General features: G+C 42.4%; 1 protein-coding gene across 5 annotated transcripts in view; it reads right to left on the bottom strand.

Moving 5' to 3' along the window:
- IFT88 (intraflagellar transport 88) overlaps nucleotides 1-19,032 on the bottom strand; it is a 131,478-nt gene that overhangs the window by 43,468 nt on the left and 68,978 nt on the right. For all 5 annotated transcript variants that reach the window (XM_062194525.1, XM_062194523.1, XM_062194522.1 and 2 more), the window contains 3 exons: nucleotides 13,842-13,928; nucleotides 6,707-6,893; nucleotides 1,889-1,997 (listed from right to left, as the gene is read on the bottom strand). In XM_062194525.1, coding sequence (XP_062050509.1) covers nucleotides 1,889-1,997; nucleotides 6,707-6,893; nucleotides 13,842-13,928 — 383 coding nt within the window. The remainder of the gene's footprint in view (nucleotides 1-1,888; nucleotides 1,998-6,706; nucleotides 6,894-13,841; nucleotides 13,929-19,032) is intronic.

The raw sequence follows: 19,032 nt of genomic DNA, 5'->3' as shown, positions 1-19,032 counted from the left end.
GGTACACCTCACAACATGCTTTTTGAAAAACATATTTAGGTGAAACTTACATCAAGGTGAAGGTAACTTAAAAACCTACCTGAGATTTTAACCCTTCAAAGCTTATTAAAATAGGGATAGAAATTACAGTGCTTTTCAAATAGTCTGAAAGGCATTAAAACATTATTTTAATTTCTACTTTTCTAACTGACTGGGAAGGGAGTTCCTAAAGAAATGTAAGAGTTGAAGAAGAAACTGGCATTAGAGCAATGTTTATGGTTCTACATTCCCCAGAACACTGGCACATACAGCACGCATTCAACAAGTGACTGCTGAATGAATGGAAAGAATGAGAGAATTCATTAAATTACTACACACTTTTAGAGTTAAAGTCTTTAGAGAGTTATATTTACATGTCAGCTAAAAAAAGATAAATTATCCAAATGGAATGAATAATATTAATCAGTAATGAACAATATTTTCCTTTTAATTAGTAAGTTAAAGTTTCAATGATAACCTACAAGCCTCAGAATTAATACAGTGTTCTAAAGTATCTAGTTTACCTTCAACAAATGGCTTATGTATATTCAAAATGTCATGCTCAATTACTTCAAATATTATTTCTAAAAATTAATAGTTTGATTTTTTAAATTCTTCTTATAATGCAAATGATCTTTCAAAATAAGATGGCACAATGTTTTTATCACATGTCATTCTATAAGATTATCCTCATCACCCACATTAAATACAAGGTACACTAAAAAGTTCATGGAGGCTGGCGCCGTGGCTCAACAGGCTAATCCTCCGCCTAGCGGCGCCGACACACCGGGTTCTAGTCCCGGTAGGGGTGCCAGATTCTGTCCCAGTTGCCCCTCTTCCAGGCCAGCTCTCTGCTGTGGCCCGGGAGTGCAGTGGAGGATGGCCCAAATGCTTGGGTTCCTGCACCCCATGGGAGACCAGGATAAGCACCTGGCTCCTGCCTTTGGATCAGCGCGGTGCGCCGGCTGAGGCAGCCATTGGATGGTGAACCAACCGCAAAAGGAAGACCTTTCTCTCTGTCTGTCTCTCTCACTGTCCACTCTGCCTGTCAAAAAAAAAAAAAAAAAGTTCATGGAAAAAAGCTGGGTGTAGTGGTCCAGCAAGTTCAGCCGCCACTTGGGACACCTACATTCCATACTGGAGTACTGGTTCAAACCTGGTTTCCCCCACTTCTGATCAAGCTTCCTGCCAATGCATCTCAGAAGGCAGTGGATGATCACCCAAGCACTTGGTTTTTTGCCACATTCGTGGGAAACCCTGACGGAGTTGCAGCTTCCTGGCTTCAGCCTGGCCCAGCCCTGGCAGTTAGAGGCATCTGGGGAGTGAACCAGCAGATGGAAGATCTCCCTCTCTCTCCCTCTCTCTGTCATTCTACCTTGCAAATAAATAAATAATCTTTTAAAAAAAGGTTCATATAAAATGCATATTATCTTTTTTAAAAGAGATAAGTTGTCTCTTTTTTTAAATTATTATTTATTTATTTGAAAGGCAGAGAGAGAGAGAGAGAGAGAGAGAGAGGTCTTGCATCTGCCGATTCACTCCCCAATTGGCTGCAATGGCTGGAGCTGGGCGGATCCAAAGCCAAGAGCCAGGAGCTTCTTCCAGGTTTCTTACTAGGGCACAGGAGCCCAAGGACTTGGGCCATCTTCTGCTTTCCCAGGCCATAACAGAGAGCTATATAAAAGGAGCAGCCAGGACTTGAACCAGCACCCATAGGTGCTTTACCAGCTATGCCACAGTGCCGGCCCTGTATGTTATCTTTTAATTCCATGTTTCAAAGAAATTTTTGAAGTGTTCTTATTTCACTAGTTAAACTCAATCACCAATCAAGTGATTTAATAATTATCATGAAATTTTTCAAATAAGATACACATTTGCAATCTGGTAAAGAACTTGGGCACTATTTCGCAGGATAGCATGAAGTTTCAGAAAACAATCCAAAGCCTCACTTAGCCGGTTTAGCTTCTTATAGGAAAGACCTTAACAAAAAAAAAGAAAAAAAAACTGTAAGCATTATTATCAATACTTATGTTATTTAAAGTAACAGAATGCATCTTTAAATACAGTCACACCTCCAAAACCACAGCTTCCACATCTACAGATTCAACCAAACATGTAAATATTATTAAAAACTGTCTATACTGAACATGTGCACTTATTTCCTTGTCTTTATTCCCTAAATATACTATAACAACTATTTATATAGCATTTACAGTGCACTGAGTATTATAAGCCCTTTAGAGATGATTCATAATACATGGGAAGATATGTGTAAATTTCTTTTTTTTATTTTTTTTATTTTTGACAGGCAGAGTGGACAGTGAGAGAGAGACAGAGAGAAAGGTCTTCCTTTTGCCGTTGGTTCACCCTCCAATGGCCGCCGCGGTAGGCGCGCTGCGGCCGGCGCACCGCGCTGATCCGATGGCAGGAGCCAGGTGCTTCTCCTGGTCTCCCATGGGGTGCAGGGCCCAAGCACTTGGGCCATCCTCCACTGCACTCCCTGGCCACAGCAGAGAGCTGGCCTGGAAGAGGGGCAACCGGGACAGGATCGGTGCCCTGACCGGGACTACAACCCGGTGTGCCAGCGCCGCAAGGCGGAGGATTAGCCTAGTGAGCCGTGGCGCCGGCTGATATGTGTAAATTTCACATAAATACTCATACTGTGCCAGTCTTTTTTTTTTTTTAGTGTTCATTACTTCTTTGTTTCATTTTAAAGATTTATTTATTTATTTGAAAGTCAGAATTACACACAGAGAGAAGGGGAGACAGAGAGAGGTCTTCTGTTCGCTGGTTCACTCCCCATATGACCACAATGGCTGGAGCTGTGCTGATCTGAAGCCAGGAGTCAGGAGTCTCTTCCAGGTCTCCCATGTGGGCGCAGGGGCCCAAGACCTTGGGCCATCTTCTATTGCTTTCCCAGGTTAGAGCAGAGAGATGGATGGGAAGTGGAGCAGCCGGGACTCGAACTGGTGCACATATGGGATGCTGGAACTGCAGGCAGCAGCTTTACCTGCTATTCCACAGTGCCGACCCCGCTGTGCCAGTTTTTACAAGGGACTTGGGCATCAGCAGATTTTGATATCCACACGGAGTCCTGGAACCAGTCCCCTGCAGATACTGAGGGACGTTATCATGTAAATACTCATCCAGAATTGACAATGAAGATGAACTGAGGATTTTTGAAAAGAACGAGAGAGGCAGGAATTCTCCATTGGTAAACCATGCTATCAAGTTTTAGTGATTTTAAAAGTACAGTTGGAGGCAGGATCAGACAAACAGATCAGAACAAACAGTTCAGAATGTGACTCAGTTATAGAATTTACTGAATGGGCACTGAAAACTGGGGAGTGGGGTAGGCACCTGGAACAGCAGCTAGGCTGCTGCTTGGGACGTGCACATCTGAGAGCTGAACGCCTGGTTCGAGTCCTGGCTTCTCAGCTTCATGGTAGCACACATCCTGCGAGGCAGCAGGTGATGGCTCAAGTATTTGGGCCCCTGCCACCCACGGGAGACCTACGTGGCTCCTGGCTCCTGGCTTCAGCTTGTCCCAGCCCTAACTGATTTAGGCATTTGCAGAGTGAATCAGTGGAGGGAAGATCTTGATAGCTCTCTCTCGCTCTCTCTCTCTCTGCCTTTCAGTTGAAAGAAAAACAAAGTAAAATAAAGGCAAGGAAGATGTTATAAATAAATGATACCAGCACAAATGGACCTATGAAGGTACTTCAAAAGGTTTGTGCAAAAGTGAAATTCAGATAAGTTTATTGGAGCACAAAAAATTTTTATTTATTATTTTATTTATTTATTTATTTTTATTTTTTGACAGGCAGAGTTAGAAAGAGAGAGAGAGAGAGAGAGAGAGTTATAGACAGTGAGAGACAGAGAGAAAAGTCTTCCTTCTGTTGGTTCACTCCCCTAATGGCTGCCACGGCCGGTGTGCTGCGTCGATCTGAAGCCAGGAGCCGGGTACTTCCTCCCGGTCTCCAATGAGGGTGCAGGGACCCAAGCACTTGGTCCATTTTCCACTGCCCTTCTGGGCCACAGCAGAGAGCTGGACTGGAAGAGGAGCAAACGGGACTAGTACCCGGCGTCTCAACCGGGACTAGAATCCTGGGTGCCGGCGCCGCAAGCGGAGGATTAGCCAAGTGACCCATGGCGCCGGCCTTTTAATTTATTATTATTATTTTTATTTTTTTTTATTTTATTTTTTGACAGGCAGAGTTAGTGAGAGAGAGAGAGAGAGAGAGAGGAGTGCAAAAATTTTGAAATCCATGTATAACTTTTTCATAATATGCATTTTCATGACCTCTTAAAAGACCCTCAAATATGCATGGATTTTAAAGTTTTTAGTGCCAAAATAAATTTAGTTTTGAATTCCAATTTCTATGAATCTTTAAGACAAAATGTATTTCATAAAAATACAAATTCAATGAATTTACTGAAAAACTAAATAGAAAAAATAAAGTTGTAAGAATACGAAAAGGGGCTGGTGCTGTGGCGCAGCAGGTTAAAGCCCTGGCCTGAAGCACCGACATCCCATATGGGCGCCGGTTCAAGTCCCGGCTGCTCCTCTTCCAATCCAGCTCTCTGCTATGGCCTGGGAAGGCAGTAGAAGATGGCCCAAGTCCTTGGGCCCCTGCACCCATGTGGGAGACCTGGAAGAAGCTCTTGGCTCCTGGCTTCAGATCGGCACAGTTCTGGCCATTGCAGCCATCTGGGGAGTGAACCAGCAGATGGAAGACCTCTCTCTGTCTCTACCTCTCTATGTAACTCTTTCAAATAAATAAAAAATAAATTTCTAAAAAAAAAAAATAATATGAAAATATGCGCTGGTGTTGTGGTGTAATAGGCTAAGCCTCTGCCTATGGCACCGGCATCCCCTTAGGGCACCGGATCAAGTCCCAGCTGCTCCACATCTGATCCAGCTCCCTTGCTGATGATCTTGGAAAGCAGTTGAAGATGGCCCAAGTGCTTGGTTCCCCAAACCCATGTGGGAGACCTGGAAGAAGCTTCTGGCTCCTGACTTTGGATCGGCTTAGCTCCAGCAGTTGCAGCCATTTAGGGAGTGAGCCAGTAGATGGAAGACTTTTCTCTCTGTCTCTCCCTCTCTCTGTCTATAACTCTGCCTCTCAAATAAATAAATAAATAAATATTTTTAAAAAGGATATGAAAATATAGAAAAATGATTTTATAATCTTGGCATAAGGAAAGAGCCTCCTAAATCAATAAAAACAAAACCACAAAAAAACCACAAAATTTTTAAAAGCCAAATTTCACTATATTAATAGAAAAATTCTGTTTCATCAGAGAAACTATAAACACAGTTAAAAGTTGAGCAATGCAGTAGGAACAATATTTAGAACTTAAAAAGTGAATAAACTGGAATGTATCTAGGCAAGTGTGCTGCACTGGACAGGCCTTTGACCTGCCTTCCTGTGCCAGTAATGCTCTCTTCCCACATACAGGTGGCCACACCCTTCCCTCCCAACATGCCCTGAAAAACCATTTCTCAGGAAGGTCCTCCCTGACCCCTGCTGAAGCTGCAGACCCCTCCCTGCCTCTCCCATTCTCCAGGATGGCAGCACGTTTTCCTTCCTCCTTCAGGGGAGATCGAAGAGTCATCTCCTGGAGGAAAGGTCCAGTTGGCCAATGGGCAGGCCCCCAACCAAACAGGCCAGCTCAGACACATGGCCTTACAGCAAACGGCCAGTCCATTAGCCTCACTCACGTACTCAGAGATTCCACTCTGCCCTGAGCTGCAAACTGCTAAGCACCAGGACATGGCCCAAGATCATCAGACATCTCAAGAAACAACCATAACATGAAAAAAAGAGTAAAACATGTACAGAGCACCTATGCAGGGGTAAGAACACCTGGTTTTACATAAATACATGTTCCCAACCCTACACTTTCATGCCAGGAAGTAAGGATGCCCATTTCAGGTGACCTCTAAAAGGCAGGGAGAGAATGTATAATGACATGGTGGTGAGCCTGCGTGCCTTAGAATATTTTATTAAAAACAAAACTTGCAGGCAAGTGTTTAGCCTGGCAGCTAAGGTGCTGGTTGGGACACCCACATCCCACAGCAGAGTACCCTGGTGCAATTCCTGCTTCCTGCTAACGTGGACCCTGGAGCAGCAGTGATGGCTCAGTAGCTGGGTTCCTGCCACCAAAGTGGGAGACCTGGATTGGGTTCCTGGCTCCCAGCTTCAGCCCCAGGCTATTGTGGACATACAGGGAGTAAATCAGGAGCTGGAGCTGAAGATCCAAACCAGACACTCAGATGTGAGATGTGGGTGCCTTAACTGCTAGGCCAAATGCCCATCCCTTCTCTCGAGGTGATTTTTTTATATATATACAGGAAATTGTCAATAATTAAAAGGAATAAAATGAGATTTTTTTCCACCTACCAGTTTGACAAAAGCTAAATAATAATATCTAATATCAGCAAGAATTTGCAAAATCTGTTACTCTTATGTAGTGTGCTGTAAATAAAATTGGAAAAGTCTTTCTGGAGGGCATTATGACAAAATCCACCCAAATTTTGTACGTGCATAGATTGTGAATCATTAATTCCATTTAGAATAATAATCTGAGAGGCAGTAGTCTTTTCAAGTTTTTGTTAGAAAGAAGTTAACTCCTCCACTTAATGAGCTGGCAAGCAAGAAGCAGCTTCTCCTGGTTTACTTACCAATATTATAAAGCGCTTCAGTACAAGAAGAATCATTTCTTAGAGCCTCTTTGTAGAATTCAGCTGCCTTCTCATAATCACCATTTGCAAAAACAGTATTCCCTTTATTAGTAAGAGCTGAAGGATTGTATCTATCAGAGTTCACAGCTAAATCTGCATAGCTGCTGGCTTGTGCAAATTCGTTTTCCTAAATAGAGGGGAAAAAAAACCCACAAATTTTTGAGTTTCATCAAGTATCTTTTCTGACAGGTTACAGATAAGCAGACTTTCCAATGTTACAGATATGGTAACAGAGACACATTCTACATATCTTGGTCTTGATAGGCTGTTCCAACAACATTAAAAAGATGTTTTAATCATCAAGCTCAAAAACTTTCTTATGACTGACTTCACAGTCTCAGTGTTTGAATATGTAGGTGGTTCTATGTTCAACGCCCAAAGTCCATGTCCTCATTTGCTGCCACACTCCCCTTCCCACCTGAAGGACTGAAATAGCTGGGAAGGCATCACTACTCTCGCTGCCCCAGCTCGCAGGATGTGTCACCTATGAGGGTTCTGCACTTTGAGCAATCCATGGTCTCCTTTCCCTCTCTACTGCCAAATGCTGATCAGCACCTCCTCATGTGTGAGTGAGCTTCAGGAACATTCTGGATCTTTAGTGTCATGGCCATTTGTGCAGGGCAGGCTGCTCAAGCCACGAACCATATTGCTTAGAGCTCCTTCCCTGCACAGCTCTTGCCTAGACTTGGCCACAAGACGAATTCGTATGGCATCCGCTCTGCAGGTGTGAGGCAGGGGATTAACTCCACGAAGCCCCTTTTCTCACCATCAGGTGCAGGACACATACAGAAATCCCCGTGGGTGGCAGCTCCTCTCACTCACCTCTGCTCTACACCCAGCCCTTCTTCCCATCTACGCTGTCCCTGCTCTATGGTGGGGGTATGGACCCCCAGGGGGCAGAGCACAAAAGCAGCTGCTTTCTCTAGCACTCCTGGGAAGGACAGTGGGCCTACTGTGACCGTGGGACGTGTGCAGGCTGCTCCTTCTACACCTTCACTTCCAGGGCTCCTCCACAATCACTATGCTAGAGAATCCCTACATTCCTTCTCCCCTAACTCTCACAGTGACTGTCCCCTGACTGAACTTTTTAAAAATTGAGATACAAGAGGCCAGTGTTGTAGCATAGCAGGTAAGCCACTGCTGCAATGCCCACATCCCACTTCCAATCCAGGTCGCTGCTAATGTGCCTGGGAAAGCAGCAGAAGATGGCCCAAGTACCTGGGCCCCTGCACTCATGTAGGAGATCCAGATGAAGCTCATGATTCTTGGCTTTTGCTTGGCTCAGCTCTGGCTTTCGTGCCATCTGGGAGTAAACCAGTGGATGGAAGATCTTTCTCTCTATGTAACTCTGCCTTTCAAATAAAAAAAATAAATCTTTTTAAAAAATTGTGATATAACTCATATATCATAAAATTGATTCTTTTAAAGTGTACAATTCAGTGGCATTTAATGCATTCACAAAATTGTGCAGCCTTAGTCAATATCCACTTCCAGAACATTTCTGTCACTCTCAAAAGAAACCCTGCGGGGAGCTGGCTCTAAAGGGTGGTAGCTAAAGCCTCCACCTGTGGTGCCAGCATCCCATATGGATGCTCTTCTTCTGATCCAGCCCTCTGCTGTGGCCTGAGAAAGCAGTAGAAGATGGTCCAAGTGCTTGGGCCCCTGCACCCACGTGGGAGTCTGCAAGAAGCTCCTGGCTCCTGGCTTTGGATCAGCACAGCTCCAGCAGTTGTGGTCATTTGGGGAGTGAACCAGCAGATGGAAGACCTTTCTCTCTGTTCCTCCCTCTCTCTGTCTGTACTCTATCTCTCAAATAAATAAAATCTTAAAAAAGAAAGAAAGAAAGAAAGAAACCGTGTACCCATCAGCAGTCACTTCCATCCTCCCTTCCACCAACCTCTCTGTCTCCATGCTTACTCTGGGTATTTGATATAAATGGAATCATAAGCGTGTGGCCTTTGATGCCCGGCTTCTTTCACTCAGCACAATGTTTCTCAGGCTCATTCATGTTCGAGCTTGCACTGGTAGTTTGTTCTCTCTTCTTTTATGGTTAAATTATGTTCTCTTTTGTGGCTACACCACATTTTGTTTATCTGTTCATCACTGGGGGACACTTAGATTGCTTCCACCCACTTTTTCCTTATGAATAATGCTGCTAGTAACACTGACGTGCAAGTTCTTGTGCGGATTCTAATTGAACTCTGACTCAGAAAAATTGGTACCTGCAAGTTGGGTGTCGCTGTAATAAAAACTAAGCCATGCAACACTGTCTTTTGGACTAGGCAGCAGGCAAAATTCAGACAGACTATGAGGGGCTGCAGGTGGGGTCTGGAGAGATGGTGAGCTGTGACTGGAACCCGAGAAGGTGGGAAGGAATTGCCAGCGGAGCCTGGACAGAGGGCCGGTCATGCCGGTGGTCCTGAAACAACTGTCAATCTGAGAGAAAATCAAAACAGGACTCACGAAATCAAGCTCCTCCTGACTCAGCATGCATCCACCTCCAGTTACAACCAATCACGAGCAAGAGGCATCTACACCTTGACCCCAGAAAATCCAGTAGGGACTTTCCCAGCCACACATGCCCAGTGCAGAGAAGCCCCAGTACCAGGGATGAAGAACCTTCCTGGGGAGGCTGTAGTGAGCAACACTGCCATTTGAGTTTGCCTAGAAAAATGAGCCAAATGCAAACTGAGTTCCCATGTACCATGCAGGATGAGTCAGGGACTGAGAGGGAGTGGTCATACCTCCCCAACCTCACAAAAACCCCTGTTCAGCTGCAACTGGAGAGTCAGCTGGTAGAACCCATTCCCACTGAGCTATCTCCCTTGTGTGAGCATAATCTTGCCTCTTGTCAGCTTCTATCTATAACTGAGCCAAAGGACTCTTTGTGGATATCAAAATAGGCCCTACAGGGGCAAGCATTTGGTGGTGATGGTTCAGATGCTGCTTGGGAAGCCTGCATCCCACATTGGGAATGCCTGGGTTTGAGTCCTGGCTCTGTTTTCTGATTCCCAACTCCTGCTAATGTGCCCTGGGAAGTAGCAGGTGATGGATCGAGTACTTGTATCCATGTGGGACACCTGGAGTTTCAGGCTCCTGGCTTCAGTTTGGCTCAGCCCTAGCCATGTGGGCATCTGACAAGTAAACTACTGGATGGAAGACTTCCCTCTGTCTCTTTCTATCTCTACCTTTCAAATAAAATGGAAATAAAAAATTAAAAAAACAAAACTTGTACTTACAGTGTCTTGAATAACAGAAAGTACTTAATGATGAGTGCATGTGGCTAAGGAGATTTCCAGGCAAGATGCTGAAAGTGCCAATTAATTTAAAGAAAAGACACAGGAAGAGAGAAATGAGCTAAGGAGAGAACTATTCAGTTTGCGAGTAGAATCTGGAAGAAATATACAAGAACCAGGTCTTGCTGGGCTGGAAAATAAAAATGTTATGTCTGCCAGTTACTTCTGGTGGCAAACGAGTCTCAAAGTATGAATGAGTTGCAGGACAGGGATAGATTCAAGGATACGGCTGTAACACTCTTTGAAAGAGTCTCAGAAGGATCTAAGATGGTACCTAGCAGACCTATTTCTCGGGTAGAAAAAAGGCCTTCTAAGAATCTTCAGGGCTCTACTCCTTAGCATCCTGGTACACCTAAATGGAAAAGGATCTGTATTAAAAAGAATTATGGATGTGACTTTTGGGCCATGCAGGAATTCCTCCAAGTTTTTAAGGAAGTTGTACTGATAGAAGTGCTGCTAGCTTGGATTAAGGGGACATACACAGTTCAAAATGAAAACAGGCCTCAGGGCCCCAAATTTCTCTCAGCAGAAATCAAATGGAGAAAGTTATCCAGCTGCAAACATAGGCTATTTCTTAAGTAACAGGAGGATGCTCTCAGAGGGCAGAGCCATGAATCACAGAGAACAAAGGACTAGGGGACCACGGACAGGGAGCAGGACCGGTTTCTAATGAATGAATACTCCTTTTTCCCAAATGCGGGGGCACTGACTGCATGTGACGTGCTGAGCCAGACTTCAGAACTTCTGAGGACCAATGATCATGTCTACTACAGTTATGCTTTTTTGTCTCACTGATCTTTTTTTTTTTTTTTTTTGACAGGCAGAGTGGACAGTAGAGGGAGACAGAGAGAAAGGTCTTCCTTTTTGCCATTGGTTCACCCTCCAATGGCCGTCGCGGTAGGCGCGCTGCGGCCGGTGCACCGCACTGTTCCAATGGCAGGAGCCAGGTGCTTCTCCTGGTCTCCCATGGGGTGCAGGGCCCAAGCACTTGGGCCATCCTCCACTGCACTCCCTGGCCACAGCAGAGAGCTGGCCTGGAAGAGGGGCAACCGGGACAGGATCGGTGCCCCGACCGGGACTAGAACCCGGTGTGCCGGCGCTGCAAGGCGGAGGATTAGCCTGTTAAGCCACAGCGCCGGCCTCACTGATCTTTGGATAAACAGGAAAGAGGAATTGTGCTTGAAAAAGTCTCTGTCCAGACCTGATACAGATCATGTCCTTTGAGTCTGATGCTATGACTGGATGAGGCGCTAAGAATTTTGGGAGGGGTAAGCATAGCTTATGGGAAGGACATGAATAATTGGGGCTTCAACGCAGGCAGTAATAGACTGCTGCAGTAATAGTTCCCAAGCAATCAAACCTCCCAGTATTCATGTCCTAGTTGGTTCTATTCCAAGTCTTTTCTGTTTTTGTTTTAAGATTTATTTATCTTTTGAAAGGCAGAGTAACAAAGAGGGAGGAGAGAGAGAGAGAGAGAGAGAGAGATATCTTTCAACCACTGGCACATTCCTCAAATGGCCACAATGGCTGGGGTTGGGTCAGGCTGAAGCCAGGATCCTAGAACTCCATGGGTGGCAGGGGCACTTGGGTTATCCTTTGCTGCCTTTCCAGGTACTTTAGCAGGGAGTTGGATCAGAAGCAGAGTACCTAGAACTTGAACTGGTGCTCCAATATTGGATACCAGCGTTGCAGGCAGCAGATTAGCTCACTGAGCCACCACACCGGCCCCAACATATTCTTTATCACCATCATTTCCCTTAATTACATTTTCCCTTAATTATAACCACTTCCCTTAGGACATTATTGGTCAGATGCTCCAATGGCTCTGCTCAGTTAAGCAAACAATTCTCTGTTCCTTCTTTAAAATCTTTGTTGGTCTCCTCTAGTACACTATTAAATTTGGTGAAAATATGGTCACTAATTTCACAAAATTCACTAATGATTTTCTGATGTACTGGCCATAGCAGACACTGTGCTTTAGCCCGAGATCTGTCCTTCAGCACTACTGGAAATGTTGCTGGCCACCAGCCACAGGTGGCAGCCTTTTCTAAAGCCTTCCCTGGGCTGAAGAGAGAGAGGCACTTCATTCCCTTCCTGGGATGCTCCTTTTGGGGAGCAGGTTACGTTCAATGACAGGTCGATGCAGGGGTAAAATGGTCCAGGCCCCTCACCCTAACTGGGGACATGCAGAGGGGTCACCTTGACTTAGAGCAATGTTGGTTAAGGCTTTGTGGTGACTACATCACAGCCGAACTTCTCAACTGCTCAATCCTGTGGGCTTTCCCCCACTATCACCCACTCACCTCCAGGTACTGATGTGAAGAGTCCTGCCTTAGAGCCACGAATACCCACCTCACAGCCTGCAGTCTCGGCCTGCGTTCTCTTGTTCTGCTCCTCCAGCTTCAGTGCTAGCACTTTCTCTTTGTCCTCTCTTCACTTTAAAGCCATCATACTACCTTGCTTCTTTCTCTGTCTCCTTGCTCAGATCCTTACTCCTGCCCCTTGGGCAAATACATCTCCCAAAGTCAGTTCTCAGTGCTGTGCTATGCTGTCACCTGGATGAGAGTACTTGTTACTGATGCTTTAACTTCTACAGAGATGACCATCACATTTCATCCACTACCCTGATTTCCCTCCTGACATCAGTCCCCCACTGTATCTTGTCGCTACCCTGACATAATGTCCCATGAAATGCAGTTAAACTCAGCATTTTGACATCTAATGAGCACCCTCCTCTGGACATGCAACTGGCACCACTCTCCCACCAGTGGGTTTAAAATGCTGGAGTCATTCTTCAACCAATGGTTTTGATCTTCATCTTAATACACATGATAAATAATACAGGTATTTAAAAAGTTTACAGAAAATGAGTATTTTGAAAAAACTATATAAGGATTTCAAAACTGTTTTGTGTCAAAATAAACTTATCCTTTAATTTTATTTTTCCATGAACTTTCTAATGTATTCCCACATAATACTAGCAGCAGTTCAGCCCAGCTGTGATTCTCAATGGCACAATTCAGAAGCTCTAAGAGGGACTGGGACTGTAGTTTGAGCAAAACACATCGACTCTGCAGTACGCTTCTCTTCCCAGTGCCCTCTTGCCTCTGCGCTTTTGTTTATTCCATTAGTTTCTCCACAAGTGCCCCCTTCTTTCTTATCTATATTCTTACCTTCGAGATCCAACTTCTCTACAAAATCTTTCGTGAAAGCTGTAAATTAAAATGTTGTCTCCTCTGTATTTCTGAAGTACTTATTATCAACGTTAATTTATTGTTCTCTACTTTGAACCTCCTTCCTAGTCTACCCACCTGCCTCTTTTGTTCCAAATTAAGAAAGCTCCTAAACTTTGGTATTTCCAATGATTGGCACCCAGTAGGCACTCAATGATTGCTCGTTATAGATGGTACTCTGTAATCTTACATAAATCATGTAAACTAAAATACTACTTTATTACTAATATGAAGGAGCTGAACTACACTTCTAGCTCATGTCCCTGTGCTCCATGATACTATGATGTGATGCTTTCCACTTCAGGTTTGCTCCCTGCCTTCTGCCTCAGAGCTGGCCGTCTCACTCATGTCTGCAGACTCAACCGCTGGCACAACACATGTATGATCAGATCCTCTGTACACCTCGCTACTTTTACGTTTACTTTTACATTTACATTCTCCACCAGTTTTCTCCAAGGCCTCCCCTTGGGCTCGATCATCAGGCAGAAATTTAGCAATATAAAAATACTACATAATCAACCATGAGCTGTAAAAAACGAAACTTACCAGATAATATAGGAAGGAGAGGTTGGTTGCAGCTGCACTTTTCACTCTACTGTCCTTCTTTTCAAACATTTTTAAGGTATCTACAGCCTAGAAATGGAATATCTGAAAGTTACAACCACTTTAGTACGATTCTCTTCCCAGTGCCCTCTTGCCTCTGCGCTTTTGTTTATTCCATTAGTTTCTCCACAAGTGCCCCCTTCTTTCTTATCTATATTCTCACCTTCAAGATCCAACTTCTCTATCAATGGGGAAAAGATCAGTGTGAGTTAGAGAGTAAGAGCAGGGAAGGTGGACAAATTTGTTCAAGAAATCAGATTACAAGATAAGAATCTCATTTGTAAATTAGAATTTATAAAAAAGAACAAAATGGAAATTCTGAAACGAAAAATACAATAACTGAAATTAAGAACACATAGATGGATTTGCCAGCAGATTAGATACAGCTGAAGAGAGGACTGGAGACTGGAAGAAAGGTCAGCAGTAAACACTAAGCTAGTGAGTCGTGTGAAGTAGTTTACTGTTTATCCTGCATTGGGGGGTGGGGTGGGTGTAGAATATGAGGGCCTGAGAAGTTTTACCTAAGAGACATAATCAAATTTTCTATTTACAATTCTGCTTCTGGCTATAACAGACTAATCTACAGAAAACTATTCTCTCATACAGAGCAACTAGAAAACTTACATAAAAACACTAAAAATATTTTTTGAAGGCAACTAGAATTTGAAGGCTAAGATCCCAGAAAATGTTCAGACTAAATAAAGCATAGGAAAAGATAAGGCTGAAAAAATGTTCTGAGAAAATAACCTAAGAGACATATGGGAACGCAGTGAAAAGGTCTAGTATAAATGTAATTGGCGTTCCAGAGGGGAAGAGAGACAAAAGGCTGAGAACTTTCCAAAACCAATACTAGAAAATAATTCTGGTACTATTTAATGATCTGAAGTAGATCCAAAAATAATTACATTTTCAAGTCATAAGAAATGAAATTGTATTTTTAACCACCTGACACATCTGAGATAACCATAACCAAACAGGATAGTGGAACAGTCAGACACCTCACATGAAAAGCAAGTGAGTACTCAACCCAGAAGCCACTGCCGGATATCCAAAGGAAAAGAATAAAGGTAGAAAAAGGCAACGAGTTTTCCTTTCTTCTTTAAAAGTAACTTTACAAATAGAAAACCCTTAGCTTCTGAGTGCCTCCAAGTCCTGGAAAACTGCTATGTCCAAGCCAAAACACTGCTTTAGCTTTTCTGATGGTCATTGGCTACAGCTACGATCAATCTGTGACAAATTCTGATCTGTGTGACTGCAGTGCTTGACTTCAAATGAGGTATCTGAAATGAAGTATCAGTAAGCACCCTGATGCCTTTTCTTTCTTTAAGGGTAGACTATTTTAAAAATACTAGATTCTATATATTTTGGTTAAAATGTGAATACATTGTTATTCTCTTAAAGGGTTTTCATGACCTTAAAGGAAACTGGAAATCTCTTAGCTAGAATTTTATAATTGCACAAAGTAAACACTGGAAAGAAAAACCCAATCATATACATCACCACTTTTGATATTCTATTTCTCATTTACTTTTTGGGGCAGGATCTTATAAAACTGCCAAGTTCCTAAAACTTACCTCAAAAATCACTGTTGCCAATATTGCTCATCCTGTAGAAACTTATCTGACTGATTCTTTACATAACCTCCACAGATATTAATGTGGAAGCCACTGCTGTTTTGAATCTCTAAGTTATATAAGCTGCAATTCACTTTGAATAAGAATTGAGATGTTTTAACCTTCACTTTTAGATTCTGTCACAATAAATATGTCTTACTTAAAAATACAAGGCACTTGAATAGGTCTAATAGTGCATATATCTATTAAATTCTGTGACACAAAGTACAGAGGGAAAGCAACCTGTTCAATATTTATGACAGCCATGTAACAGAACACAAAAAGAAAACTAACAAGCAGCAATAATTTTTAAAGGAGCATATAGTAATTTATATAATTCCTTTCAGAAGCAGTCACTCATATTATAGTCAAGAAAACGTGTTAAATTTAAAAATTTTGACATTTACTACTTTGTAGCTGACTGATAATAATGCTTTAAGGCTACATTTAACATTTAATCTATTTTCTCCCCAAATGGTTACCATAAATCCAAATAAAACACAAAAAGCAATGAAATCCAAAACTATTGCTTAAAAGAACAAAGGAATTTAGAACTTAAAACATACATTTAAGGACATTTGACAAGTAAAAGCATATTTCATATTTTAAGTTTCTAAACTAAGAACTATTATAAAAGGGCTATATAATTATTCTCACAAAAGGAACATTCTCAGGTATTTTTTGGCTCAAAAATGGGCTGTTCTTCACATAGTCATGAATGCATATCCAATATTTCTGTTTTTAAAGATAAAAAGATAATATACTACAAATTATTTATAAATGAAACTGATAAAATTGTACTGAATGTTTGAATTAAATTAAATTGCCATTTAAATGGCAAGACAAATAATGCAAACAAACATAATTTCTGTTTTTTATTTTTGCCTCCTCCCAAATTAGGAAAATAGCTGTATGTTCATTTCACTTTACTCTTTGCAGCTGAGGCCCACTAGGCCCCTGGCCAGAGCACCCCAGCGACACTGTCCCTCACTCACACTGGTTCCTGGATGAGCAACTTCCTTATTCACCTTTGGCTTTTTGGTTGAGTTTTTTTCTCTATTAGAAAAGTGGCTATAAATACCACTACTACCACAAACAACTATACTCTGATTTTGACATCATATATTTTTATAAAAAATTATTTAGAGCTAACTCTAGAATTATAGCCTTACAGAAGTGGGTAAGCTTTTTTCTGCCAAGGACCACTTGGATATTTATAAAATCATTCATGGACCATACAATATAATCATCTTAAAAATGAGCCTGCTACAGATGTATTGAATTTTGAGTACCACTTGTGGCTGTCTACCCAGGGTCAGACCAAATGATTTCGCAGGCCTTAAATGGCCCATGGGATGGAAATTTCCCACCTCTTATAGAAGAAGGTGTACATTCTTCTCTTTTAGTTTGAACCGTGAATAAAGTAGCCCTCATTTAGGAGACATGTCAACTCAATGCTTTTTAACCTAATGGTGTTCCTTTTAAACTAAGAATATATTTATACCCACCTCATCATACTTACAATATACAAAGAAAAAAAAACACAAATGAAAGCAGCAATGAAGAAAAGAAAGCAAAAATGGCACTTAAAATATTGTAAATTAACATGAAAAACCTGAAAATACAAATAGAACAAAAGAGAATAGCTAGGAAAGCAGATGATAAGATTTGTGTCAAATGTATTGTGATATAAAGAGAGTAGACTGCTTATTCTTTAATGTACACAGTTTTAAAACATGAAAATGGCAATGCATTGTTAATCCTTCCTACAAAAACCATATAAAAATACAACATCAAGAAAAAACTGACAAAACACAGTTCTCTCCACTTGTCTTCTATAATAGAACATCTCACACACACACAATTTTTTTGTTCATAGATCAGTAAGATAACAAGCACCAATCTGTCTCATTTTACTTCCACTGAAAAAGCATTAGAATAGTGTTCGAAAATTATCAGTGGCATCTCTAATGATCAAAGGACAGAACAGACATAAAGATACTTTGAAATGTTTTTAGTGCTTTGTAAACACACAGACATTAAGCACAGTAAGTTAATACATGTTACGGCACCACCCACGGTGAAGCATTATATTAATCCGATGTTTACTACATGAACACTGAGGGTACTTTATTTACTTTCACAATCTCCTCATGTTCCTGGAAAGTGACTGGTAGTTTTGTTGATTTTCAGACTACAGGAAGGTCCTTAGAGAAGAAGAAAAATGGGAAGCAAGAGCGTGGGATAGAATGTTGGGAAATGTGGGGCATTCTCTGGCCCTTGCTCTCAGTGACTAATCCAAAGGGGCCGAGTTTTCTAGTTGCAGACACCTGTGACACTCACCATTGGTTTTATAAACCAGGAAACCCAATTTCACTCTTTATTCTCTTGTTATCCCCTCTTTCTTAAAACTGCCTAGGCCTTCTGGTCTCTGCTCTGCCCTAACTGTTCTGCCTCCACCTGAGGTGCAAGGTTCTAAAACCCTGCGCAGCAACGGGCCCTTCCATTCCAAGGGCAGCATCAGTGAGTAAGGCAAAGCACACGGCAGGAAAACTGCTCTGGTAAGCACAGCAAGACGAAAGTATATTTGGAAGCTCTCTGGGCTGCCGACTTTTTTGCTTCCTACACACATCTCTGATTCTGAAAACTTTAGTGTGAAAATCTTCAGGTGGAAGTTAATCTCTGGACTAGAATGTGGTCTGGTAATTCAGCAACCATTATTTACAAAGAAAATACTTACATTCAAAACGTTTCTGAGGGGCTGGCATTGTGGCCCAGTGGGTTAAATTGCCACTTCCAATGCCAGTATCCCATATAGAGCAGTAGTACAAGTCTCTGTTGCTCTGCTTGCAGTCTGGCTCCCTGCAAATGCACCTGAGAGAACAATGGCAGAACACGCACCCAAGTGTTTGGGCCCCTGCTACATATGTGGGAGATCCTGATGGAGTTCTTGGTTCCTGGCTTTGGCCTGGTGTAGCCCGAGCTATTAGAGCCAGCAGGGGAATGAACCAGTAGATGGGAGATCCCTCTCTCTTTCTATCACTCTATCTTTCAAATAAATAAGTCTTTTAAACAATTTTTTGAAATTAACTTGTTTGAAAGATACAGAGAATGAGAGAGATCTTCTATCTGCTGGTTCACTGATCCAATGCCCACAACAGCTTGGGTAGAAGCCGGGAGCTGGGAACTCAGTCTGCGTCTCCCACATGGATGGCAGGGGCCCAGCTACTTGAGCCACCACCACTGCTTCCAGGGTCTGTATCAGCAAGAAGCTGGGATCAGGAGAGGAGCCAGGACTTGAACCTAGACACTCCTATAGGGAATGTGGACAACCCAGGGGTACTTAACTATTTTGCCAAACACCCATCCCAAGGAAGATATTTACATTTTGAGAAGCTAGCAAATAGGTCAAAATTAATAAAGGCTTAAAACTATATGAATGAAAACTATGTTAACATAGAAATTACTCAACATTATTACTCAACATTACTCTAAAAAGTATTTTCCCTGTTTGTATTGTT

Source organism: Lepus europaeus, chromosome 6, assembly GCF_033115175.1.
Source record: "Lepus europaeus isolate LE1 chromosome 6, mLepTim1.pri, whole genome shotgun sequence".
Lineage (NCBI taxonomy): Eukaryota > Metazoa > Chordata > Mammalia > Lagomorpha > Leporidae > Lepus > Lepus europaeus.
The sequence above is the reverse complement of the archived record's forward strand: the minus strand, read 5'-3'. Positions and strand labels throughout refer to the sequence as shown.